Source organism: Bombina bombina, chromosome 7, assembly GCF_027579735.1.
Source record: "Bombina bombina isolate aBomBom1 chromosome 7, aBomBom1.pri, whole genome shotgun sequence".
Taxonomy (NCBI): Eukaryota; Metazoa; Chordata; class Amphibia; order Anura; family Bombinatoridae; genus Bombina; species Bombina bombina.
In genome coordinates this window covers 257110689-257137571 of record NC_069505.1, presented here as the reverse complement: position 1 = coordinate 257137571, position 26883 = coordinate 257110689, and the positions used below count along the sequence as shown (strand labels likewise).

Here is a 26883-nt window from a genome sequence, read left to right as displayed (position 1 = left end):
CACTTTCTCCACAGTGCCTTCTGTATTTTACTGAACCTGGAGATTAAAAGTTTTAGAGCCTAAACCTTTATGAGTATGAAAGAGACATAAAACTCAAAGTTAAATTCCTAATGAAAATAAACTGTGCTATACGCTGACTATTTATTTTATTTGCTTTAGCTGTAAATTGTATTCTTGTCCCATGATGCCTAGAGAGGCCAAAAAGCAGATTCTGTAAGTATGTGGCAAAATGCTGCAAATTGCCTGAACCAGACACATATTTCACATCCCTTGGTTGTGTGCAGTGAGGACAAACTAGAAAGGAGTTTGTGCACTACTCTAAGCAATCACTGTGTACTACATGAAGCTGGGTCAGGCAATTGGTATCATACATAACACAGAATCTGAGCTCCAGTCTCACTAGGGAGTGGGAACAAGCATTTCAGTAAAAGCAAGGATGGTAAACAATTATTTTATATTGCAATGTTTAATGATTCATGAATTAATTCATTTAATGGAAACACAATTTTGAGTTTAAAAGAACATGAAACCCACATTGTTGTCTCATGATTCAGATAAAGCAAACATATGTTTAACAACCTTCCTATTTACTTCTAGTTTTGCTGCATTCTCTTGTTATCCTTTCTTGAAGGTGCAGCAAGGCAGTACTGGGATCTAGCTGAACACATCAACAAGCCAATGACAAGAGACATATATTTGCATTCACCAGCTAGCTCCCAGCTCCTGGGCCTTCCTTGTTATACTTTTCAACAAAGGATACCAAGAGAATGAAGCTAAATAGGTACAAGAAGCAAATTGGAAAGCTGTATAAAATTGTATGCTATAAATGAATAGTTAAAGACAAATTTTGTGTCTTATGTTCCTTTAATGTTCTTAGCCTCTTTAAGAACTGAGAGTGCTACCTTAATGTTTAGAGGGGCATAGCAATACCTAGCTCCCTCCTTAAACCACTGCTTGTATCATAGTCTCAAGTTGGAGGGCAATAGACTCAGGAGTAACTTGAGGGTGGTTGGCTCATGGAATAGACTTGCAATAGAGGTGGTAATGGCAAATACTGTAAGGGGATTTGAGAATTCATGTTATATGTATAAGGCTTTCCAAAGAATTTTATAAGAAAACATCTGCAAACAGGATGAGCCATCTGGCTTCTATGGCATTTAGACTCAGACTATGAGGCCCATTTATCAGGCTCCGAATGGAGCTTGAGGGCCTGTGTTTCTGGAGAGTCTTCAGACTCGCCAGAAACAGCAGTTATGAAGCAGCGGTCTAAAGAACGCTGCTCCATAACCCTGTCCGCCTGCTCTGATGAGGCGGACAGAGATCGCCACAATTCAACCCGATCGAGTACGATCGGGTTGTTTGACACCTCCCTGCTCTGCAGGGGGCGGCGTTGCACCAGCAGCTCTTGTGAGCTGCTGGTGCAATGCTGAATACGGAGAGCGTATTGCTCTCCGCATTCAGCGATGTCTGTCGGACCTGATCCGCACTGTCGGATCAGGTCTGGCAGACATTCGATAAATAGGCCTCAAAGAAAGAAACATGGAAACTGGTTTGCTACAGTAACAAAAGTATTATATTCAGATGCTAAATCTGTGATTGTGCTGTTGTTAAGGGCACGTACGCAACACTCCATCGTGGATGATGGCAGAGATGCTGCACACCAGCTTGATGCACATTTCCGCTAGATCCGGCATGGTAGCCATCTTAAATGAGTCCAGGCACATATATCGCTCCATCTCCTCCCGATGATGCACTGACACAGGGTCATTTCCACTGAAACCCGGCAACTCAGAGATCTTTGGTAAAAGGACCAGCTGGCGAATAGGAGAGACAGAAATTACCAAAATGTAACAGATGCCAACTTAAAATTGATTAAAAAAATATTTATTTCATTTGTTTTTAGCACAATAATTATAAATGCAAATAATACTTTATACATCAGACACATTCTTGTCAGTACAGTTACTTTTATATCACTAGGAACAGTTACTTTGTTTCATCACAGGCCCAGAACGTGTTTTAGGACAGTAAACACCTGGTAATTATAAGACGTTTCTGTTGTGTAACTGTAGAATAAGATATTAGCCAAGTCTAAATGGTTTTAAAACAAATGATCAAATTATTTGCTGTAATTATTTTTAAATAGCCAAACTTCACTCACCATTTGCCGTATTTAGCGGAGCCAATCTGGGCTTTAGTTCTCAGACAATAAGCCACGGTCATTATGTTAGTTTAAAGTGCATATTTTCAGTTCTAAGAATTAGAAAATCTGCTATTGTCAGAGCTACATTACATTAAATTATATCGGGAAGTTGTAACTAAACAACTTATATTCAAATCTCAAGGTGTTCACTGCCCCTTTAAATAAAAAGATGACTGACATCTTGGGGGTTTACTCCAGGAACCCACTGAACACAAAACAGAATAAAATTAAATAATCCAAATTTAATAATGATTCAAAGATCTCATGTGTCTCTAGTCCCTGTGTTATTCTGTACAGTAGATTCCTAAATATTCAGAAATTGTAGCAGCTCCTGACTATATTTTAGATTTTTAAAAACACAAATAGACTATTTACAGCCACTTAATGTTATGTTCATCACTAGACTGTAAACTCCCTGCCAGCCTCTGTGAAATAAATGTGTTTATTGCTATACTCATTAATTACCATGAGATGGCAGTATTGTGCTGTTTCTCCCTGTATGCATAATTAATGCTTCCCTTGACCGTGACAGACACATAGGCAGGGGACAAATATTTAGGATTGTCACTTATGTTAGGAAACTATAGGCTACACTAATTTGGGCAAATAATTATACAAGATCACAAAGAGATTATTAGCATTAAAGGGACAGTCAAGTCCAAAATACACTTTCATGATTCAGATAGGACAACTTTCCAATTTACTTTTATCACCAATTTACTTTGTACTCTTGGTATTCTTAGTTGAAAGCTAAACCTAGGTAGGCTAATATGCTAATTTCTTAGACCTTGAAGGCCGCCTCTAATCTGAATGCATTTTAACAGTTTTTCACCACTAGAGGGCGCTAAGTTCATGTGTGTCATATAGATAACATTGAGCTCACGCACATGAAGTTACCTAAGAGTCTGCCCTGATTATCTTTGATGCAAGTCTGTCAAAAGAACTGAAATAAGGAGGCAGTCTGCAGAGACTTAGACACAAGGTAATCACAGAGGTAAAAAATATATTAATATAAACGTGTTGGTTATGCAAAACTGGGGAATGGGTAATAAAGAGATTATCTTTTTAAACAACAAAAATTCTGGTGTAGACTGTCCCTTTAAACAAACATACCTTCATACACTGATTAACTAAACCATCCAAGTGTTTGCCCATAACAAAGTCATATTTCTATGTATTTTCCATATTACAAGGACACTCCCTAGAGAGGTCAAGAAACTCATTCTGTAACAAGCCAATGCTGGTCTAGGCAAGCTGGTGCATTATCAAATCCTAGGTAAAACAAGACATAAACATACACCAACTTACCAGCTGGCTAGGATCCCTTGTTATAGCAAAAGGTACACAGGAATATTCAGCTTCAGGGGAACTGACAAACACATCTCTGTACTACAGCATGTCACATAGCTGTTTAGTAAATCAGAGGAACTGACAAACAAATCTCTGTACTACAGCATGTCACATAGCTGTTTAGTAAATCAGGGGAACTGACAAACACATCTCTGTACTACAGCATGTCACATAGCTGTTTAGTAAATCAGGGGAACTGACAAACACATCTCTGTACTACAGCATGTCACATAGCTGTTTAGTAAATCAGGGGAACTAACAAACAAATCTCTGTACTTCAGCATGTCACATAGCTGTTTAGTAAATCAGGGGAACTGACAAACAAATCTCTGTACTACAGCATGTGACATAGCTATTAAGTAAATCAGGGGAACTGACAAACACATCTCTGTACTACAGCATGTCACATAGCTGATTAGTAAATCAGGGGAACTGACAAACACATCTCTGTACTACAGCATGTCACATAGCTGTGTAGTAAATTAGGGGAACTGACAAACATATCTCTGTACTACAGCATGTCACATAGCTGATTGGTAAATCAGGGGAACTGACAAACACATATCTGTACTACAGCATGTCACATAGCTGATTAGTAAATCAGGGGAACTGACAAACACATCTCTGTACTACAGCATGTCACATAGCTGTTTAGTAAATCAGGGGAACTGATAAACATATCTCTGTACTACAGCATGTCACATAGCTGTTTAGTAAATCAGGGGAACTGACAAACAAATCTCTGTACTACAGCATGTGACATAGCTATTAAGTAAATCAGGGGAACTGACAAACACATCTCTGTACTACAGCATGTCACATAGCTGATTAGTAAATCAGGGGAACTGACAAACACATCTCTGTACTACAGCATGTCACATAGCTGTGTAGTAAATTAGGGGAACTGACAAACATATCTCTGTACTACAGCATGTCACATAGCTGATTGGTAAATCAGGGGAACTGACAAACACATCTCTGTACTACAGCATGTCACATAGCTGTTTAGTAAATCAGTGGAACTGACAAACACATCTCTGTACTACAGCATGTTACATAGCTGTTTAGTAAATCAGGGGAACTGACAAACATATCTCTGTACTACAGCATGTCACATAGCTGTTTAGTAAATCAGAGGAACTGACAAACACATCTCTGTACTAAAGCATGTCACATAGCTGTTTAGTAAATCAGGGGAACTGACAAACACATCTCTGTACTACAGCATGTCACATAGCTGTTTAGTAAATCAGGGGAACTGACAAACACATCTCTGTACTACAGCATGTCACATAGCTGTTTAGTAAATCAGGGGAACTGACAAACACATCTCTGTACTACAGCATGTCACATAGCTGTTTAGTAAATCAGGGGAACTGAGAAACATATCTCTGTACTACAGCATGTCACATAGCTGTTTAGTAAGTCAGGGGAACTGACAAACACATATCTGTACTACAGCATGTCAAATAGCTGATTAGTAAATCAGGGGAACGGACAAACACATCTCTGTACTACAGCATGTCACATAGCTGTTTAGTAAATCAGGGAACTGACAAACACATCTCTGTACTACAGCATGTCACATAGCTGTTTAGTAAATCAGAGGAACTGACAAACACATCTCTGTACTACAGCATGTCACATAGCTGTTTAGTAAATCAGGGGAACTGACAATCAAATCTCTGTACTACAGCATGTCACATAACTGTTTAGTAAATCAGGGGAACTGACAAACACATCTCTGTACTACAGCATGTCACATAGCTGTTTAGTAAATCAGAAGAACTTACAAACACATATCTGTACTACAGCATGTCACATAGCTGTTTAGTAAATCAGAGGAACTGACAAACATATATCTGTACTACAGCATGTCACATAGCTGTTTAGTAAATCAGAGGAACCGACAAACACATCTCTGTACTACAGCCTGTCACATAGCTGTGTAGTAAATCAGAGGAACTGACAAACACACCTCTGTACTACAGCATGTCACATAGCTGTTTAGTAAATCAGGGGAACTGATAAACACATCTCTGTACTACAGCATGTCACATAGCTGTTTAGTAAATCAGGGGAACTGACAAACACATCTCTGTACTACAGAATGTCACATAGCTGTTTAGTAAATCAGGGGAACTAATAAACACATCTCTGTACTACAGCATGTCACATAGCTGTTTAGTAGTAATGTCGCGAACCTAAAAATTTGGGTTCGCGAACGGGCGAACCGCCATACACTTCAATAGGCAGGCGAATTTTAAAACCCACAGGGACTCTTTCTGGCCACAATAGTGATGGAAAAGTTGTTTCAAGGGGACTAACACCTGGACTGTGGCATGCCGGAGGGGGATCCATGGCAAAACTCCCATGGAAAATTACATAGTTGATGCAGAGTCTGATTTTAATCCATAAAGGGCATAAATCACCTAACATTCCTAAATTGTTTGGAATAACGTGCTTTAAAACATCAGGTATGATGTTGAATCGATCAGGTAGTGTAAGGGTTACGCCCGCTTCACAGTGCGCAGTGTAGGTGATATACCTGCCCTGACCATGCTTTGCAGACCAGGTATCAGAGGTCAGATGGACCTTTGCCCCAACACTGTGTGCCAGACATGCCATTATAGCAGACTTATATGGCTTTGGCGTTGCTTTTTGGTAATTAGAAGGCTGCTAAATGCCACTGCGCACCACACATGTTTTATGCCCAGCAGTGAAGGGGTTAATTAGGGAGCATGTAGGCAGCTTGTAGAGTTAATTTTAGCTTAAGTGTAGTGTAGTAGACAACCCAAAGTATTGATCTAGGCCCATTTTGGTATATTTCATGCCACCATTTCACCGCAAAATGCGATCAAATAAAAAAAAAATTGTTCACTTTTTCACAAACTTTAGGTTTCTCACAGAAATTATTTACAAACAACTTATGCAATTATGGCATAAATGGTTGTAAATACTTCTCTGGGATCCCCTTTGTTCAGAAATAGCAGACATATATGGCTTTGGCGTTGCTTTTTGGTAATTAGAAGGCTGCTAAATGCCACTGCGCACCACACGTGTTTTATGCCTAGCAGTGAAGGGGTTAATTAGGGAGCATGTAGGGAGCTTGTAGAGTTAATTTTAGCTTAAGTGTAGTGTAGTAGACAACCCAAAGTATTGATCTAGGCCCATTTTGGTATATTTCATGCCACCATTTCACCGCCAAATGCGATCAAATAAAAAAAAATTGTTCACTTTTTCACAAACTTTAGGTTTCTCACAGAAATTATTTACAAACAACTTATGCAATTATGGCATAAATGGTTGTAAATGCTTCTCTGGGATCCCCTTTGTTCAGAAATAGCAGACTTATGTGGCTTTGGCATTGCTTTTTGGTAATTAGAAGGCTGCTAAATGCCACTGCGCACCACACGTGTTTTATGCCCAGCAGTGAAGGGGTTAATTAGGGAGCATGTAGGGAGCTTGTAGAGTTAATTTTAGCTTAAGTGTAGTGTAGTAGACAACCCAAAGTATTGATCTAAGCCCATTTTGGTATATTTCATGCCACCATTTCACTGCCAAATGCGATCAAATAAAAAAAAATTGTTCACTTTTTCACAAACTTTAGGTTTCTCACAGAAATTATTTACAAACAACTTATGTAATTATGGCATAAATGGTTGTAAATGCTTCTCTGGGATCCCCTTTGTTCAGAAATAGCAGACTTATATGGCTTTGGCGTTGCTTTTTGGTAATTAGAAGGCTGCTAAATGCCACTGCGCACCACATGTGTTTTATGCCCAGCAGTGAAGGGGTTAATTAGGGAGCATGTAGGGAGCTTGTAGAGTTAATTTTAGCTTAAGTGTAGTGTAGTAGACAACCCAAAGTATTGATCTAGGCCCATTTTGGTATATTTCATGCCACCATTTCACCGCCAAATGCGATCAAATTTAAAAAAAACTTAAATGTTTTCGCAATTTTAGGTTTCTCACTGAAATTATTTACAAACAGCTTGTGCAATTATGACACAAATGGTTGTAAATGCTTCTCTGGGATCCCCTTTGTTCAGAAATAGCAGACATATATGACTTTGGCGTTGCTTTCTGGTAATTAGAAGGCCGCTAAATGCTGCTGCGCATCACACGTGTATTATGGCTAGCAGTGAAGGGGTTAATTAGGTAGTTTGTAGGGAGCTTGCAGGGTTAATTTTAGCTTTAGTGTAGAGATCAGCCTCCCACCTGACACATCAGACCCCCTGATCCCTCCCAAACAGCTCCCTTCCCTCCCCCACCCCACAATTGTCCCCGCCATCTTAAGTACTGGCAGAAAGTCTGCCAGTACTAAAATAAAAGGTTTTTAATTTTTTTTTAATTTTATTTTTAGCATATTTACATATGCTGTGGTGTAGCATCCCCCCTTAGCCCCCAACCTCCCTGATCCCCCCCCAAAACAGCTCTCTAACCCTCCCCATCTGCCTTATTGGCGGCCATCTTGGGTACTGGCAGCTGTCTGCTATTATTTCACAGTCAAAAAAGTGTTGTTTTTTTTAAAATGTACACTACTGTTACACCAGATATGAGTGGTGGCACTGGGCAAGTGGGCACAGTATACGCTGTGAGCCTGACACACACGCTGGCAGGCAGGCAACTGCAATTAGATTACACAGGAAAAAAAAAAAAAAAGCAGACTGATGTTCTAGCCCTAAAAAGGGCTTTTTGGGGTGCTGTCCTTACAGCAGAGATCAGATGAGTCCTTCAGGACTGTAGTGGACACTGAATACACTAGCCTAGCTATCGATTTCCCTATTAAATCAGCAGCAGCTACACTGTCCCTCCTCTCACTAAGAATGCAGCTTCCGAATGAATCTAAAATGGATGCTGTCCAGGAGGTGGGAGGGTCTGGGAGGGAGGGTCTGCTGCTGATTGGCTGGAATGTGTCTTCTGACTGTGAGGTACAGGGTCAAAGTTTACTCAATGATGACGAATAGGGGGCGGATCGAAAATCGCATATGTTCGCCATCCGCGGCGAACGCGAACATGCTATGTTCGCCGGGAACTATTCGCCGGCGAACTATTCGCGACATCACTACTGTTTAGTAAATCAGGGGAACTGACAAACACATCTCTGTACTACAGCATGTCACATAGCTGTTTAGTAAATCAGGGGAACTGACAAACACATCTCTGTACTACAGCATGTCACATAGCTGTTTAGTAAATCAGGGGAACTGACAAACACATCTCTGTACTACAGCATGTCACATAGCTGTTTAGTAAATTAGGGGAACTTACAAACACATCTCTGCACACCTAGAATTAAAAAGTGTTGATTTATAGCTACATAAACACACCAGGTTGTTGTTTAAAGGGATATGAACCACAATTTTTTCATGACTTAGATGATGAAATTTTAAACATATTTCTAATTTACTTCTTTTCTTTCCTGCCAAGTAGTGGTCCAGACCCTATCTAGGTATCTCATCAGCAGAGAACACCATGTGAACGAATCAAATCTGGTAATAGAAGTAAATTGGAAGCTTTATTAAAATGGTTTGTTCTGTTTGAATCGCAAAAGAAAATATTTGGCTTTCTTGTCCCTTTTAATGTCAGAAACTTCTTAAATTAATAGAATAAAAATGACACAACACCAGAAATGAATAAAAGTTATTTGTTGTAGTAAATAATTCACAGACTAATTAGTGAATCTAACCTAGTGTCAGTCTAACCTCCTTAAATGTACATTGTAAACTAGGGGCGAGATTACATATACGGCACAGGCTTCGGCGCAAGTGCTGAAACCCGCGCCATCCGTAATTTCACCTCGCACATCGGGCTATTTCATATACGGCGCCGGCAGTTCATAAAGTGCCGTAAGTCGGAAAAACTAGCAATGTCCAGAAATAAGCGTAAATACAAATTTCTGGAGTCTCTAGTGACTTACGGCACTTTAGAAACTGCCGGCGCCTAAGAAAACTAAAAAAAATATAAAATCTCCCGTAACAGTCTAACACACCTCCCAAAAATAAACCCGACACGTAAAACCCCTATATTCGCCATCAAACCCACATCGGAACTAATAAAAGTATTAACCCCTAAACCAACAACCCCCCTCACAACGCAATATACCTAATTAAACTATTAACCCCCAATCCGCCATTAACCTACAACGCAAACAACCTATTAAAATTTTAACCCCTAAACCGCCAAAGCCCACAACACAAATACATAATTAAATTACTAAACCCCCTAACCTAACACCCCCTAACCTAACACCCCCTAAATGAATCCAAATTACCGAAATTACAAAATACTAAAGTTACTAACTATTAAAGTAAAAAAACCTTACATTACCTTAAACCTTAGCATTTCTTTAAAAATAAAAAATAAATAAGTATAAATTAAAGGGACAGTGTAGTCAAAATTAAAATTCTGGTGTAGACTGTCCCTTTAAGCTACAATTACAGAAAATACAAAACAAAATTATTAAATTTTAAAAAATCATACCTAAAAACTATGGCCTAGATTTAGAGTTTGGCGTTAGCCGTCAAAACCAGCGTTAGGAGCCTCCTAACGCTGGTTTTGGGCTACCGCCGGTATTTAGAGTCAGTCAGGAAAGGGTCTAACGCTCACTTTGCAGCCGCGACTTTTCCATACCGCAGATCCCCCTACGCCAATTGTGTATCCTATCTTTTCAATGGGATCTTTCTAACGCCGGTATTTAGAGTCGTGGCTGAAGTGAGCGTTAGAAATCTAACGACAAAACTCCAGCCGCAGAAAAAAGTCAGTAGTTAAGAGCTTTCTGGGCTAACGCCGGTTTATAAAGCTCTTAACTACTGTGCTCTAAAGTACACTAACACCCATAAACTACCTATGCACGCCTAAACCGAGGCCCCCCCACATCGCCGCCACTCTATTAAAAAATTTTAACCCCTAATCTGCCGACCGCAAACCGCCGCCACCTACGTTATCCCTATGTACCCCTAATCTGCTGCCCCTAATACCGCCGACACCTACATAATATTTATTAACCCCTAATCTGCCGTCCCCGCTATCGCTGACACCTGCATATTTTTTTTAACCCCTAATCTGCCGCTCTGTACACCGCCGCAACCTACATTATACCTATGTACCTCTAATCTGCCGCACCCAATGTCGCCTCCACCTACCTACAATTATTAACCCCTAATCTGCCGACCGGACCACACCGCTACTATAATAAATGTATTAACCCCTAAAGCTAAGTCTAACCCTAACACTAACACCCCCCTAAGTTAAATATAATTTAAATCTAACGAAATAAATTAACTCTTATTAAATAAATTATTCCTATTTAAAGATAAATACTTACCTGTAAAATAAACCCTAATATAGCTACAATATAACGAATAATTATATTGTAGCTATTTTAGGATTAATATTTATTTTACAGGCAACTTTGTATTTATTTTAACCAGGTACAATAGCTATTAAATAGTTATTAACTATTTAATAGCTACCTAGTTAAAATAATTACAAAATTACCTGTAAAATAAATCCTAACCTAAGTTACAATTAAACCTAACACTACACTATCAATAAATTAATTAAATACAATACCTACAAATAACTACAATTAAATAAACTAACTAAAGTACAAAAAATAAAAAAGAACTAAGTTACAAAAAATAAAAAAATATTTACAAACATTAGAAAAATATTACAACAATTTTAAACTAATTACACCTACTCTAAGCCCCCTAATAAAATAACAAAGACCCCCAAAATAAAAAAATGCCCTACCCTATTCTAAATTAAAAAAGTTCAAAGCTCTTTTACCTTACCAGCCCTGAAAAGGGCCATTTGCGGGGCATGCCCCAAATAATTCAGCTCTTTTGCCTGTAAAAAAAAACATACAATACCCCCCACCAACATTACAACCCACCACCCACATACCCCTAATCTAACCCAAACCCCCCTTAAATAAACCTAACGCTAAGCCCCTGAAGATCTTCCTACCTTATCTTCACCATGCCAGGTTCACCGATCCGTCCTCCGAAGTCTTCATCCAAGCCCAAGCGGGGGCTGGCGATCCATAATCCGGCTGAAGTCTTCTATCAAGCGGCGGCTGAAGAGGTCCAGAAGAGGCTCCAAAGTCTTCATCCTATCCGGGAAGAAGAGGAGATCCGGACCCGCAACCATCTTGATCCAAGCGGCATCTTCTATCTTCATCCGATGACGAACGGCTCCATCTTGAAGACCTCCGACGCGGATCCATCCTCTTCTTCCGACTTCCAACTGAAGAATGAAGGTTCCTTTAAGGGACGTCATCCAAGATGGCGTCCCTCGGATTCCGATTGGCTGATAGGATTCTATCAGCCAATCGGAATTAAGGTAGGAAAATTCTGATTGGCTGATGGAATCAGCCAATCAGATTCAAGTTCAATCCGATTGGCTGATTGGATCAGCCAATCAGATTGAGCTTGCATTCTATTGACTGATCGGAACAGCCAATAGAATGCAAGCTCAATCTGATTGGCTGATCCAATCAGCCAATCGGATTGAACTTGAATCTGATTGGCTGATTCCATCAGCCAATCAGAATTTTCCTACCTTAATTCCTATTGGCTGATAGAATCCTATCAGCCAATCGGAATTCGAGGGACGCCATCTTGGATGACGTCCCTTAAAGGAACCTTCATTCTTCAGTTGGACGTCGGAAGAAGAGGATAGATCCGCGCTGGAGGTCTTCAAGATGGAGCCGTTCGTCATCGGATGAAGATAGAAGATGCCGCTTGGATCAAGATGGTTGCCGGTCTGGATCTCCTCTTCTTCCCGGATAGGATGAAGACTTTGGAGCCTCTTCTGGACCTCTTCAGCCGCCGATTGATAGAAGACTTCAGCCGGATTATAGATCGCCAGCCCCCGCTTGGGCTTGGATGAAGACTTCGGAGGCTTGGATCAAGACTTCGGAGGACGGATCAGTGAACCTGGCATGGTGAAGATAAGGTAGGAAGATCTTCAGGGGCTTAGTGTTAGGTTTATTTAAGGGGGGTTTGGGTTAGATTAGGGGTATGTGGGTGGTGGGTTGTAATGTTGGGGGGGTATTGTATGTTTTTTTTTACAGGCAAAAGAGCTGAATTATTTGGGGCATGCCCTGCAAATGGCCCTTTTCAGGGCTGGTAAGGTAAAAGAGCTTTGAACTTTTTTAATTTAGAATAGGGTAGGGCATTTTTTTATTTTGGGGGTCTTTGTTATTTTATTAGGGGGCTTAGAGTAGGTGTAATTAGTTTAAAATTGTTGTAATATTTTTCTAATGTTTGTAAAAAAAAAATTATTTTTTGTAACTTAGTTCTTTTTTATTTTTTGTACTTTAGTTAGTTTATTTAATTGTAGTTATTTGTAGGTATTGTATTTAATTAATTTATTGATAGTGTAGTGTTAGGTTTAATTGTAACTTAGGTTAGGATTTATTTTACAGGTAATTTTGTAATTATTTTAACTATTTTAGCTATTAAATAGTTCTTAACTATTTAATAGCTATTGTACCTGGTTAAAATAAATACAAAGTTGCCTGTAAAATAAATATTAATCCTAAAATAGCTACAATATAATTATTCGTTATATTGTAGCTATATTAGGGTTTATTTTACAGGTAAGTATTTAGCTTTAAATAGGAATAATTTATTTAATAAGAGTTAATTTATTTCGTTAGATTTAAATTATATTTAACTTAGGGGGGTGTTAGTGTTAGGGTTAGACTTAGCTTTAGGGGTTAATCCATTTATTAGAGTAGCGGCGAGATCCGGTCGGCAGATTAGGGGTTAATAATTGAAGTTAGGTGTCGGCGATGTTAGGGAGGGCAGATTAGGGGTTAATACTATTTCTTATAGGGTTATTGAGGCGGGAGTGAGGCGGATTAGGGGTTAATAACTTTATTATAGTAGCGGTGAGGTGCGGTCGGCAGATTAGGGGTAAATTATTGTAGGTAGCTGGCGGCGACGTTGTGGGGGGCAGATTAGGGGTTAATAAATATAATATAGGGGTCGGCGGTGATAGGGGCAGCAGATTAGGGGTACATAGGTATAACGTAGGTTGCGGCGGTGTACGGAGAACGGCAGATTAGGGGTTAATAATAAAATGCAGGGGTCAGCGATAGCGGCGGCGGCAGAATAGGGGTTAATAAGTGTAAGGTTAGGGGTGTTTAGACTCGGGGTACATGTTAGGGTGTTAGGTGCAGACGTAGGAAGTGTTTCCCCATAGGAAACAATGGGGCTGCGTTAGGAGCTGAACGCTGCTTTTTTGCAGGTGTTAGGTTTTTTTCAGCTCAAACTGCCCCATTGTTTCCTATGGGGGAATCGTGCACGAGCACGTTTTGAAGCTGGCCGCGTCCGTAAGCACCGCTGGTATTGAGAGTTGCAGTTGCGGTAAATATGCTATACGCTCCTTTTTTGGAGCCTAACGCAGCCCTTCTGTGAACTCTAAATACCAGCGGTATTTAAAAGGTGCGGCCAGAAAAAAGCACGCGTAGCTAACGCACCCCTTTGGCCGCAAAACTCTAAATCTAGGCGTAAGAAAATAAAAAAGCCCCTCAAAATAAAATCACCCCCTAATCTAATGCTAAACTACCAGTAGCCCTTAAAAGGGCTTTTTGCAGGGCATTGCCCCAAGATAAACAGCTCTTTTACAATCAAAATACACAAAGTACCCCCTAAAAGTAAACTCCCCCACCCACCAAACCCCCCAAAATAAAAGAACCTAACACTAAAAAACCTAAACTACCCATCATCAATAGGATGAGAGCTACTCAAATCCTATTGGCTGTTCAAATCAGTCAATAGGATGAGAGCTACTGAAATTCTATTGGCAGATTTGAATAGCCAATAGAATTTCAGTAGCTCTCATCCTATTGGCTGGTCTTCAGTTCCAGGGTCGTCGGTCTTCACCGCATGGGACAGGACCTTCTCTGCCGGACTTCAGGAATGGTGAGTACCAACCTGGGGGTTAGACTTAGGGTTTTGTGTTTTTTTTTTTTTTTTTTAATTTAGATTAGGGTAGGCACTTTGTAAAAGAGCTAAATGCCCTTTTAAGGGCAATGCCCAAACAAATGCCCTTTTCAGGGCAATGGGTAGTTTAGGTTTTTTAGTGTTAAATTATTTTATTTTGGGGGGTTTGGTGGGTGGGAGGGGTTACTGTTAGGGGGGACTTTGTGTATTTTGAATGTAAAAGAGCTGTTTATCTTGGGGCAATGCCCTGTAAAAAGCCCTTTTAAGGGCTACTGGTAGTTTAGCATTAGATTAGGGGGTGTTTTTATTTTGGGGGACTTTTTTATTTTCATAGGGATTAGGTATAAATTTTTAAAATTTGATAATTTTGTTTTTTATTTTCTGTAATCTTAGATTTTTTTATTTTCTGTAATTGTAGCTTAAAGGGACAGTCTACACCCGAATTTTAATTTTGACTTTTTTTTATTTTTTAAGTAATGTTAGTTTTTATTTATTTCAATAGTTAGTAACTTTAGTATTTTGTAATTTAGGTAATTTGGGTTCATTTAAGGGGTGTTAGGTTAGGGGGGTAGTAATTTAATTATTTTTTTGTGTTGTGGGCTTTGGCGGTTTAGGGGTTAATACTTTAATAGGTAGTTTGCGTTGTGGGCTTTGGCGGTTTAGGGGTTAATACTTTAATAGGTAGTTTGCGATGTTGGGGTTGGCAGATTTAGGGGTTAATACTTTATTTTTAGTTGCCGTGTGGGTTTGATAGCGGATATAGGGGTTAATACACTTTCAGCCAGATTACGAGTTTTGTGTTATGGCTGGCTCGCTAATAACTTGCAAGTTATTGCCACCGCTCACCTTTAATAGGGCTAGTATTACAGGTTTGCAAAAACCCGGCGATATGGCTGCATTGTGCTCTATACCGCATACAAATACCAGCGCTGCTTTGAGCTGGTTTGACATGCTCATGCACGATTTCCCCATAGACATCAATGGGGAGAGCCGGCTAAAAAAAAGCCTAACACCTGCAATAACGGAGCGTAAAGCTCCGTAATGCAGCCCCATTGATGTCTATGAGGAAACAAAAGTTATGTTTACACCTAACACCCTAACATAAACCCTAGTCTAAACACCCCTAATCTGCTGCTCCTAACATCACCACCAGCTACATTACACTTATTAACCCCTAATCTGCCGCCCCTAACATCGCCGCCACCTACCTACACTTATTAACCCCTAATCTGCCGCCCCCAACGTTGCCGCCACCTACCTACACTTATTAACTCCTAATCTGCTGCCCCAAACGCCGCCGCCACTATACTAAAGTTCTTAACCCCTAAACCTCTGGCCTCCCACATCACTAACACTAAATAAATATATTAACCCCTAAACCTAAGCCTAAGACAAACCCTAACACCCCTAACTTTGAAATAATTAAAATAAATCAAAATAAAAATTACTATCATTACCTAAATAATTCCTATTTAAAACTAAATACTTAGCTATAAAATAAACCCTAAGCTAGCTACAATATAACTAAATTTTATTTTTATTTCACAGGTAAGTTTGTATTTATTTTAACTAGGTAGACTAGTTAGTAAATAGTTATTAACTATTTACTAGCTACCTAGTTAAAATAAATACAAAATTACCTTTAAAATAGAACCTAACCTGTCTTACAGTTAAACCTAACATTAAATACAATTAACTAAATTATAACCCCCCCCCCCACTAAATTACACAAAATAAAAAAGAAATGATCAAATATTTAAACTAATTAACCTAATCTAATAGCCCTATCGAAATAAAAAAGCCACCCCAAAATAAAAAACCCTAGCCTACACTAAACTGCCAATAGCCCTTAAAAGGGCCTTTTGCGGGCATTGCCCCAAAGAAATCAGCTCTTTTACCTGTAAAAAAAAATACAAACAGCCCCCCAACAGTAAAACCCACCACCCACACAACCAAACCCCCCAAATAAAATCCTATCTAAATAAACCTAAGCTCCCCATTGCCCTGAAAAGGGCATTTGGATGGGCATTGCCATTAAAAGGGCATTTAGCTCTTTTCCATTGCCCAAAGTCCCTAATCTAAAAATAAAACCCACCCAATAAACCCTTAATAAAACCTAACACTAACCCCCGAAGATCCACTTACAGTTTTTGAAGACCGGACATCCATCCTCATCCAGCCGGGAGAAGTCTTCATCCAAGATGGCGTCCCTTGAATTCCGATTGGCTGATAGAATTCTATCAGCCAATCGGAATTAAAGGGTAAAAAAACCTATTGGCTGATGCAATAGAATGCAAGCTCGATCCTATTGGCTGATTGCATCAGCCAATAGGATTTTTTACCCTTTATTTCCGATTGGCTGATAGAATTCTATCAGCCATTCGGAATTCAAGGGACGCCATCTTGGATGACGTCCCTTAAAGGGAACCTTAAGTGAACGGCTGGGACCGTATGAAGAGGATGCTCCGCGCCGGATGTCTTGAAGATGGAGCCGCTCCGCATCAGAAGGATGAAGATAGAAGATGCCGTCTGGAAGAAGACTTCTGCCCGCCAGGAGGACGACTTCTTGCCGCTTGGATGAAGACTTCTCCCGGCTTCGTTGAGGACTTCTGCCCGCTTGAATGAAGACTGCTCCCGGCTGAGGATTGATGTCCGGTCTTCAAAAACTGTAAGTGGATCTTCGGGGGTTAGTGTTAGGTTTTATTAAGGGTTTATTGGGTGGGTTTTATTTTTAGATTAGGGACTTTGGGCTATGGAAAAGAGCTAAATGCCCTTTTAAGGGCAATGCCCATCCAAATGCCATTTTCAGGGCAATGGGGATCTTAGGTTTATTTAGATAGGATTTTATTTGGGGGGTTTGGTTGTGTGGGTGGTGGGTTTTACTGTTGGGGGGTTGTTTGTATTTTTTTTACAGGTAAAAGAGACAATTTATTTGGGGCAATGCCCCGCAAAAGGTCCTTTTAAGGGCTATTGGCAGTTTAGTGTAGGCTAGGGTTTTTTATTTTGGGGGGGCTTTTTTATTTTGATAGGGCTATTAGATTAGGTGTAATTAGTTTAAATATTTGATCATTTCTTTTTTATTTTGTGTAATTTAGTGTTTATTTTTTTTTTGTAATTTAGTTAATTGTATTTAATTTGACTGTAAGACAGGTTAGGTTTTATTTTACAGGTAAGTATTTATTTAGTTTTAAATAGGAATAATCTAGGTATTAATTGTAATTTTTATTTTTAATTATTTTAATTAGGTTAAAGTTAGTGGGTGTTAGGGTTACATTAGGGTTAGACTTAGGTTTAGGGGTTAATAACTTTAGTGTAGTGGCGGCGACATTGGGGGCAGCAGATTAGGGGTTAATAATATTTAACTAGTGTTTGCGATGCGGGAGTGCGGCAGTTTAGGGGTTAATATGTTTATTATAGTGGCGGCGATGTCTGGAGCGGCAGATTAGGGGTCAATAATTTTATTTTAGTGTTTGCGATGCGGGAGGGCCTCGGTTTAGGGGTTAATAGGTAGTTTATGGGTGTTAGTGTACTTTGTAACACTTTAGTTATGAGTTTTATGCTACAGCTTTGTAGCGTAAAACCCATAACTACTGACTTTAGATGGCGGTACGAATCTTGACGGTATAGGCTGTACCTCTCACTTTTTGACCGGACAGGCAAAACTCGTAATACCGGCGCTATGGAAGTCCCATTGAAAAAGGACTTTTTGAAAGGTGCTGTAGTTATGTTGCATTATGGCCAAAAAAGTGCGGTACAGCTATACCTGCACGACTCGTAAAAGCAGCGGTAGTGAGAAAGCAACGTTATGAGCCATAACGCAAAACTCGTAATCTAGCCGTTTATTAGTTATTGCGGTAGGGGTTGGCATTTGACAGGTAGATAGATATTGCGCATGCGTTAGGTGTTAGTTTATTTTTGCAGGCAGTTTCGGGAGTTACGGTGCTCCCATACTCAGAGCAAGGCTTGCTGCGGCTGCCTTTGTGTGGCGAGGTGAAAATGGAGTAAGATTTCTCAATTTTTGCCACGTAAGACCTTGCGCTGAATATTGGATACCGATTTGCGACGCGGTCCCATGTTAGCTTATGGGAGAAAAATTGCGGGCGACGGGTGAAATATATACGTTCTGCATTTATATGCAGCGCTGTATACTGGATACCAAACCCGCAAAAGCATATGTAATGGGGCCCTAGATTTTTATTTGCATAAATGATTTGTAGATGATACATTTATATAGCCCATCTGGGAGTGTTTTTGTAACAATGTACAGTATAGATTTGCTTATTTTTAATAACATTGTGCTTATTTTCAGACAAAGTTTTAGATGTATCCTGATGTCTTCAAACTTCAGACTGCTTCTGTTTTTATAATGGGTATTTTCATGTTCAGGGAATGGGGTAGGGGGGTCTGTCTGCTGCCCCTTTTGCTGGGTGTCCCAGCCTAATCTTATCAAAAGTGCTAAACTGGGAGCTTCTAAGTAAGTTTTTAAAAAGGTTTTATACTTTATTTTATATCATTATCTGTGCATATTTCTTCTTTATAGTAGTGTCTATTACATGCAGTTATATGAAAATTGGAGTATACTGTCCCTTTAAGAAGTAGTGAAAAAATAATGACATCACTGCACACTTTCATTTAAATATTAACGTTCTATTGGATAGGAAAACAGTGCTGGGTGCAGCATTATCAACTGAATAACTTGCAAATTCCTATACTTAACAGCCCATGTAAATCCATTTATTAAAGTTATTATTAATGTTCTGTTCATGTAAAAATAATTTGTTTTATGTTAATCATTGACTATAAAATACACAGCAGAGGAGCTTTTATGTAAGTAAAATACACTCCAGATGGTGAGATGGTTCAGATAGGCAAAATCTGTATTGCTTAATGAATAGTGGTAGCGAGTATCACCTCAGCAAGGTCATAGATCCCTTCCAGTCTGTGCCACATATACATTATAGTACTGTTACCCAGAAAGCCTGTCCTTCTCACAGCGGCTGCCCCTCTGAGCCTGGGAATTTTCTATATCTCTTTCAGGTTACTTGAGCGGAAAAAATGACATTGTTTGCTGTCTCTTTGATGGCAGAAATGAGACACTGATCCTGTCTCCCACATCATATTGTGAGAGCGATTGCTCCTGGTTCATTCCATCACATTCCAACGCAGAGTCATTCAGAATTACATAGTGTGTCTTATTGATATGTCAATGCTGAACCCGCGCCAGTCTCAGGTTCACATTTAAAGGGACAAATTTAATGGGGCAGTAAACAACTTGAGAGTTATATGTAATAAAAGAACAACTTAGTAGTATACCTTAATTATTTCTTTCCACCTTTTCATTTAAATTAGCTCTGGAATGTGAATTCTCTTATTCTTAGGATTTGAAATGCACCTGTTGATTTATGAAGGCTAACCGTGCTACATACATGTTCCTACTTGGCTTTGAGAAATAACTACTACAAAAAATGTACTTTTTACTAACATTATGGCCATGAATAGTCTTGTTTTCTCCAGACTCAAGCCAAGATTGGATCTTCCAAAAGAGGCAAATGAAGAGAGTAGAATTTGGCTGTTGAAAAATAACTGCAGTAAATAATATGTTAATTTGTTTAAAAAGTTTAGCTTTGGCTGATATGTTATTCTATAGCAACACAACAGAACTGTCATCCTTTAGGATTAACTCCATGAAGGCCAAAGAGTGAGATAGTCCATTGTCTAGAACTTCGCATGTCCAGCACCCACATTACTGAATCCCTTGCCCTGGCAGATGGTCTTGGGTTTTAGATTTTTTTGGGGGAAAAAGTAAATTCTGCCTAGAATACATCCCCTTAAAGGGACATAAAACTGAGCTTGAATGCATTTGAGTTTTTTTTTTAATAAAAGCATTTCTGTGATACACAGGTATTAGTAAAAATGCTTCTAGCAAAAGTTATCACAGTGAGAGCGTTTACTGTGCTTTAAGCATATGAACATTTACCCTGAATACTTATATTCAAGCACAGCGCCTTGCGCAAAGAGCATACAGTGTGTCAGTGACGACTCTGATGTGTGGTGGCTCCTGAGCAGCCATGGTGATTGAATGTGTGTGCATGGTGGTGCATATGTACATTTCAAACTCTCACTGTAGCAGTCACATCTTAAACTACAAGCATTTTTGCTACTACGTGTGTATTGGATACTTGCTTGTTTGAAAAAAAGGAATGCGCATACATGCATTTCAGTTGTAAGTTTTATGTTGCTTTAATAGGTCTTTGTTGGTCAATGATGACGCATTAGCCTCATTTAGTCCTATTTCTTTTATCTTTCACGTTTGATTAGCCTATTCCTCTTTCCCTTTGATCTGTAAGTGCTAAATGCCTGTTGTATAATGGAATAATCAACACATTGTGCTCCCAGGACCAAAAATGAAATGACAATCCGTCTTAAATTTCTGTCCACTAAACCCAGCCATAATCAGCAGAATCTTTATACAAGAGTAGGCTGATACCTATAATCAGCAGTCTCACAGACTGGTGGAATCTTTATACAAGAGTAGGCTGATACCTATAATCAGCAGTCTCACAGACTGGTGGAATTTTTATACAAGAGTAGGCTGATACCCATAATCAGCAGTCTCAAAGACTGGAGGAACCTTTATACAAGAGTAGGCTGATACCTATAATCAGCAGTCTCACAGACTGGTGGAATCTTTATACAAGAGTAGGCTGATACCCATAATCAGCAGTCTCACAGACTGGTGGAATCTTTATACAAGAGTAGGCTGATACCTATAATCAGCAGTCTCACAGACTGGTGGAATCTTTATACAAGAGTAGGCTGATACCCATAATCAGCAGTCTCACAGACTGGAGGAATCTTTATACAAGAGTAGGCTGATACCTATAATCATCAGTCTCACAGACTGATGGAATCTTTATACAAAAGTAGGCTGATACCTATAATCAGCAGTCTCACAGACTGGAGGGACCTTTATACAAGAGTAGGCTGATACACAGCTGATAGAGTCCATATGAGAGTAATATATTAGCCATAAAATATTATCCCTATGTGCCAGCCCTGTCATATGCAGCCTGTGTCCCATGGTGCAACTTATAGTGCCAGGTCTGATTTAGGTACATGTGCAGGATTAACACAATCTCCAACTGTTGTCTGTAGAAGAGTATTTTTCTGTACATCTCAGGTAACCACTAAATCTGTTGTTTAACAAGAATTCTGGAGCTTTAGTTAAATGGCATAAGGTATAAATTGTATCACCAGAACTGGCATGGATAGGCCACAGAGTTCCCCACATATTCCTGAAGTACAGGGGAGCCCTTCCCCCCACTAACTAATTATCAGGACAGACTTACCGAGTCAATGAGTATAAAAGCGCCTGGGTGACGGTTGGAGACACCCCAGCGCTGGAACCGAATGCTGATCTCATACTGGTTATTTGGCTCAAAGCAGAAGGGGCTTGGGAGCGCCAGATACCTGAGTATAGAGTGAAAAGGATTAGTTACATTATGTCAGACACAGGAACATGATGTGCATGTGAACATGGATGGCAAATAAAATATGTCTGCTATATGTGCCCCCTCAGGAAAACCCAACATGAATAGAGAAACTGGTGTATAACATAAAGCAACTGAGACATCATATTAAATAGGTAAAATAATATATATAGTGTCCTGGTTGTTCTGCTTATGTACCTATGAGACCCTGTGACACATTTACCTCTCAGTGTGCGGAAGTTTCTCCCTGTACATCTGCTCTGAGGGCAGGACGTTGCCGCAGCGAGGACTTGTAGGTAACATCTGTGACGTCACACTGACAATGGCTTCCCAGTCCTCTGCAGACTGCACCAATAAACAATAAACTTATTAACTCTTTCACTTCCCTTACTATTCAAAAGTGAGGAGCGGTAACTATCCAGCTTGGGCTATATATACACAGGTATTCAGTACTTACCTCTGGCTCATATCGGATCATGATTTCATAGTCCATGGGATATGGAATATTATTGATATGGAACAGCAGTCCAGCTCCATCCCTGACACGAGCAAACCCAGGGCCTGTCCAGGTAATCATGTGGTCCGTTGTGTGCTCCCGCCGGATAATCTCTACATCAGGCTGCAGTAGACAAGAAAAAGTAACGATTTCCCAGCAGACTTGTGTTTATATATAAAAGCTCATAGGCAACTTGTGCTGCCAGCTGTTAATGATACTAAAGTAATTAACTCAAGAGACCACCTTATATCTCCAACTCCCATATAGACTGTAAGTTCTCTAGGAAGCAAGACCCTGTTATCCTTCTGTTCCTGTCTGGCTTCCCTCTCTTGTCTTTAATTATTATAGCCCCTGTATAGCAAATCTACTGGAACATGACAATTATAAATATACTTGTGCATTTGATTTTGATGAATGATAAATGAATGTCCCTTTAACAAAAAAACAAACAAACCAAATGCATGCAAGAAAAATACATTTAGTTGTGTTGTTTGTGTGGTTAAAACTGAAGGTGGAGAGGGCATGTTCAGATTTACACTATTTAGGGGTAAAAGGCTTTACAGTATTCAATAATGATTTAACAATGTCTTTCTCAGTTGATTGATTCTGATGTCAGCCAATAGGTTTTTGGCCAGTCCTAACAACATTATAAAAAAGCAAAGCTGTGCTGCTGCTGGTGTGCTGCACTAGCACTAGCTACTACTGTAACTTTATGTAAATTTAAGCTGCTGTCCAGTGGCTCCTCTGATGCCCTGAACTTAAGACACAACAGACAAATTCTGAGTGAGCCCCTTAACAAATATTAGATGACATTTGTTTTAATAATGATTCACCCAAATCGAATTTTTGTTCATGCACATGTCTAATAATGTATAATAATAATAATAATAATAATAATAATATTAATAATAATTATTATAATAACAACAACTAGATGGATACAGCAGTCTTAGACTATAAAAGCTACATTTTATACCATTGGTTTTCTGGTAACGTTTGTAAATGGAAGGGATGTTATTTAGAAATATTAATTGTCTCAAGGAATTAAAAGCTCAGAAAAGTTGGAAACACAAATTTGCCGGTTTGTGGGCATGCGATAATTAATCAGCCATTACTAGAGGCTGGTTATTGCTATTGCAAATTTGTGGCACGAATTAGCGCTTATAAAATTAAACAGAGATCAGATCTCTGGTTAATTTTATAAATGTGTCCCAAAATACTGTGTTATATACACAAACGCCTAGATTACGAGTTTTGCGGTAAGGTGAAAAAGCAGCGTTAACAGGTCCTAACGCTGCTTTTTTACGCCCGCTGGCATTACGAGTCTTGCAGGTATAGGGGTACCGCACACTTTTTTGGCCTTACCGCAAACTGACTTACGTAAATTTCGTAAAGTCTTTTTTCTTTGGGACTTCCATAGCGCCGGTATTACGAGTATGTCCTGGGAGGCCAAAAAGTGAGCAGTACACCCTATCCCGTCAAGATTCCTAATGCATTTTAAAGTCAGTAGTTATGAGTTTTACACTACAACGCTGTAGCATAAAACTCATAACTAAAGTGCTAAAAAGTACACTAACACCCATAAACTACCTATTAACCCCTAAACCGAGGCCCTCCCACATCACAAATACTAAAATAAAATTTTTAACCCCTAATCTTCCGCTCCGGACATCGCCGCCACCTACATTATATTTATTAACCCCTAATCTGCCGTCCACAACGTCGCCGCCACTTTTCTAAATTTATTAACCCTTTAAACCTAAGTCTAACCCTAACCCTAACACCCTCTATTATTATTATTATCGGTTATTTGTAGAGCGCCAACAGATTCCACAGCGCTGATTGGAACAGCCAATAGAATGCCAGCTCAATCCTATTGGCTGATTGCATCAGCCAATAGGAATTTTTCTACCTTAATTCCGATTGGCTGATAGAATTCTATCAGCCAATCGGAATCTAAGGGATGCCATCTCCACGCTGGATGTCTTGAAGATGGACCCGCTCCACGTCGGAAGGATGAAGATAGAAGATGCCGTCTGGATGAAGATTTCTGCCTATCTGGAGGACCACTTCTGCCCGTCTGGAGGACCACTTCTGCCGGCTTCTTTGAGGACATCTTGCCGCTTGGATGTAGACTTCTCCCGGTAAGTGAATCTTCGGGGGTTAGTGTTAGGAATTTTTAAGGGTGTATTGGTTGGGTTTATTTTTTAGGTTAGGGCTTTGGGCAGCAATAGAGCTAAATTCCCTTTTAAGGGCAATGCCCACCCTTAGGTTTTTTTAGTTAGGGTTTTATTTGGGGGGTTGGATGTGTGGGTGGTGGGTTTTACTGTTGGGGGTGTTGTGTGTATTTTTTTTACAGGTAAAAGAGCTGATTTCTTTGGGGAAATGCCCCGCAAAAGACCCTTTTAAGGGCTATTGATAGTTTAGTTTAGGCTAGAGTTTTTTTTTTAATTTTGGGTGGGCTTTTTTTATTTGGATAGGGCTATTAGATTAGGTGTAATTCGTTTAAAGATCTTGTAATTTGTTTTTTATTTTCTTTAATTTAGTGTTGTTTTTTTGTGGTTTAGCTAATTTCATGTAATTTATTTAATTGTATTTAATGTAGGGAAATTATTTAATTGTAGTGTAGTGTTAGGTTTTAGTGTAACTTAGGTTAGGTTTTATTTTAAAGGTCAATTTGTATTTATTTTAGCTAGGTAGTTATTAAATAGTTAATAACTATTTAGTAACTATTCTACCTAGTTAAAATAAATACAAACTTGCCTGTAAAATAAAAATAAACCCTAAGCTAGCTACAATGTAACTATTAGTTATATTGTAGCTAGCTTAGGGTTTATTTTATAGGTAAGTATTTAGTTTTAAATAGGAATAATTTAGTTAATGATAGTAATTTTATTTATATTTATTTTAATTATATTTAAGTTAGGGGGTGTTAGGGTTAGGGTTAGATTTAGGTTTTAATAAATTTAATATAGTGGCGGCGACGTTGGGGCGGCAGATTAGGGGTTAATAAATGTCGGTAGGTTGAGGAAACATTGGGGGCGGGAGATTAGGGGTTAATAAATATAATGTAGGTGTCGGCGATGTTGGGGGCAGCAGATTAGGGGTTAATAAGTATAATGTAGGTGGCGGCGGTGTCCAGAGTGGCAGATTAGGTGTTAATAAGTATAATGCAGGTGTCTGCGATGTCGGGGGTGGCAGATTAGGGATTAATAAGTGTAAGATTAGGGGTGTTTAGACTCGAGGGTTATGTTAGGGTGTTAGGTGTAAACATAAAATGCGTTTCCCCATAGGAATCAATGGGGCTGCGTTACTGAGTTTAACGCTGCTTTTTTGCAGGTGTTAGACTTTTTCTCAGCCGGCTCTCCCCATTGATGTCTATGGGGAAATCGTGCATGAGCACGTACAACCAGCTCACTGTTGACTTAAGCAGCGCTGGTTTTGGAGTGAAGTGTGGAGCTCAATTTTGCTCTACGCTCACTTCTTGCCTGTTAATGCCGTGTTTGTAAAAACCTGTAATACCAGCGCTGTAGGAAAGTGAGCGGTGAGAAAAAACTGCAAGTTAGCACCGCACCCCTCATAACGTAAGACTCGTAATCTACCCGAATGATGGCAGCATCTTTATTTTTTAATAAAATGAATGCACCAGGCAGTATTTTGGGGCTAGAGTTGGTGGGAGTGGGGTGTTAGGATAAAAATGGCACTGAAAAGTGCCTTTACATTGTGGTCTATGGAAAATGTGTGTTCCCAGTAAAAATATTTGTATGTAGCCTATGGAAGCGCACTCTCGTGATAAGTAAATAAGGTTAGGGTAGGGTATTTTATCACATGACTGTGTACTTAAATAATATACAAGTACATAAGGCTCGGGTAGGGTATTTTATCACCATGACTGTGTACTTATATAATATACAAGTGCATAAGGCTAGGGTAGGGTATTTTATCACCATGACTGTGTACTTACATAATATACAAGTACATAAGGCTCGGGTAGGGTATTTTATCACCATGACTGTGTACTTACATAATATACAAGTACATAAGGCGCGGGTAGGGTATTTTATCACATGACTGTGTACTTACATAATATACAAGTACATAAAGCTAGGGTAGGGTATTTTATCACCATGACTGATATTTTTAACGCTCAGGCTATTGTAGATAATAATGAATAACTAGAGAAATAATTACATGTTATGGTGAAACTGCATATATGTGTGTTGGGGTCTAACAGGAAATAAATGATCATTCAAAATCAGCTTTATTAGTTTCTGATTTATGCTGCAGAATTATTTATGCAAATTTATGCTGATTAGCACAGCCAGTATTTAATTCCAAAATAGGTGTCACCCCTAGGCAAGTGATGCTCATACAAACTAGT

The 26883-nt window shown here is 39.3% G+C and overlaps 1 protein-coding gene across 1 annotated transcript in view; it reads right to left on the bottom strand.

Moving 5' to 3' along the window:
- Positions 1 to 26883, bottom strand: part of LOC128666237 (laminin subunit beta-4) — a 233982-nt gene that overhangs the window by 91941 nt on the left and 115158 nt on the right. The window contains exons 15-18 of the mRNA XM_053720711.1: positions 22464 to 22625; positions 22230 to 22351; positions 21866 to 21986; positions 1622 to 1814 (exon numbers count right to left, since the gene is read on the bottom strand). Of these exons, the coding sequence (XP_053576686.1) occupies positions 1622 to 1814; positions 21866 to 21986; positions 22230 to 22351; positions 22464 to 22625 (598 nt within the window). The remainder of the gene's footprint in view (positions 1 to 1621; positions 1815 to 21865; positions 21987 to 22229; positions 22352 to 22463; positions 22626 to 26883) is intronic.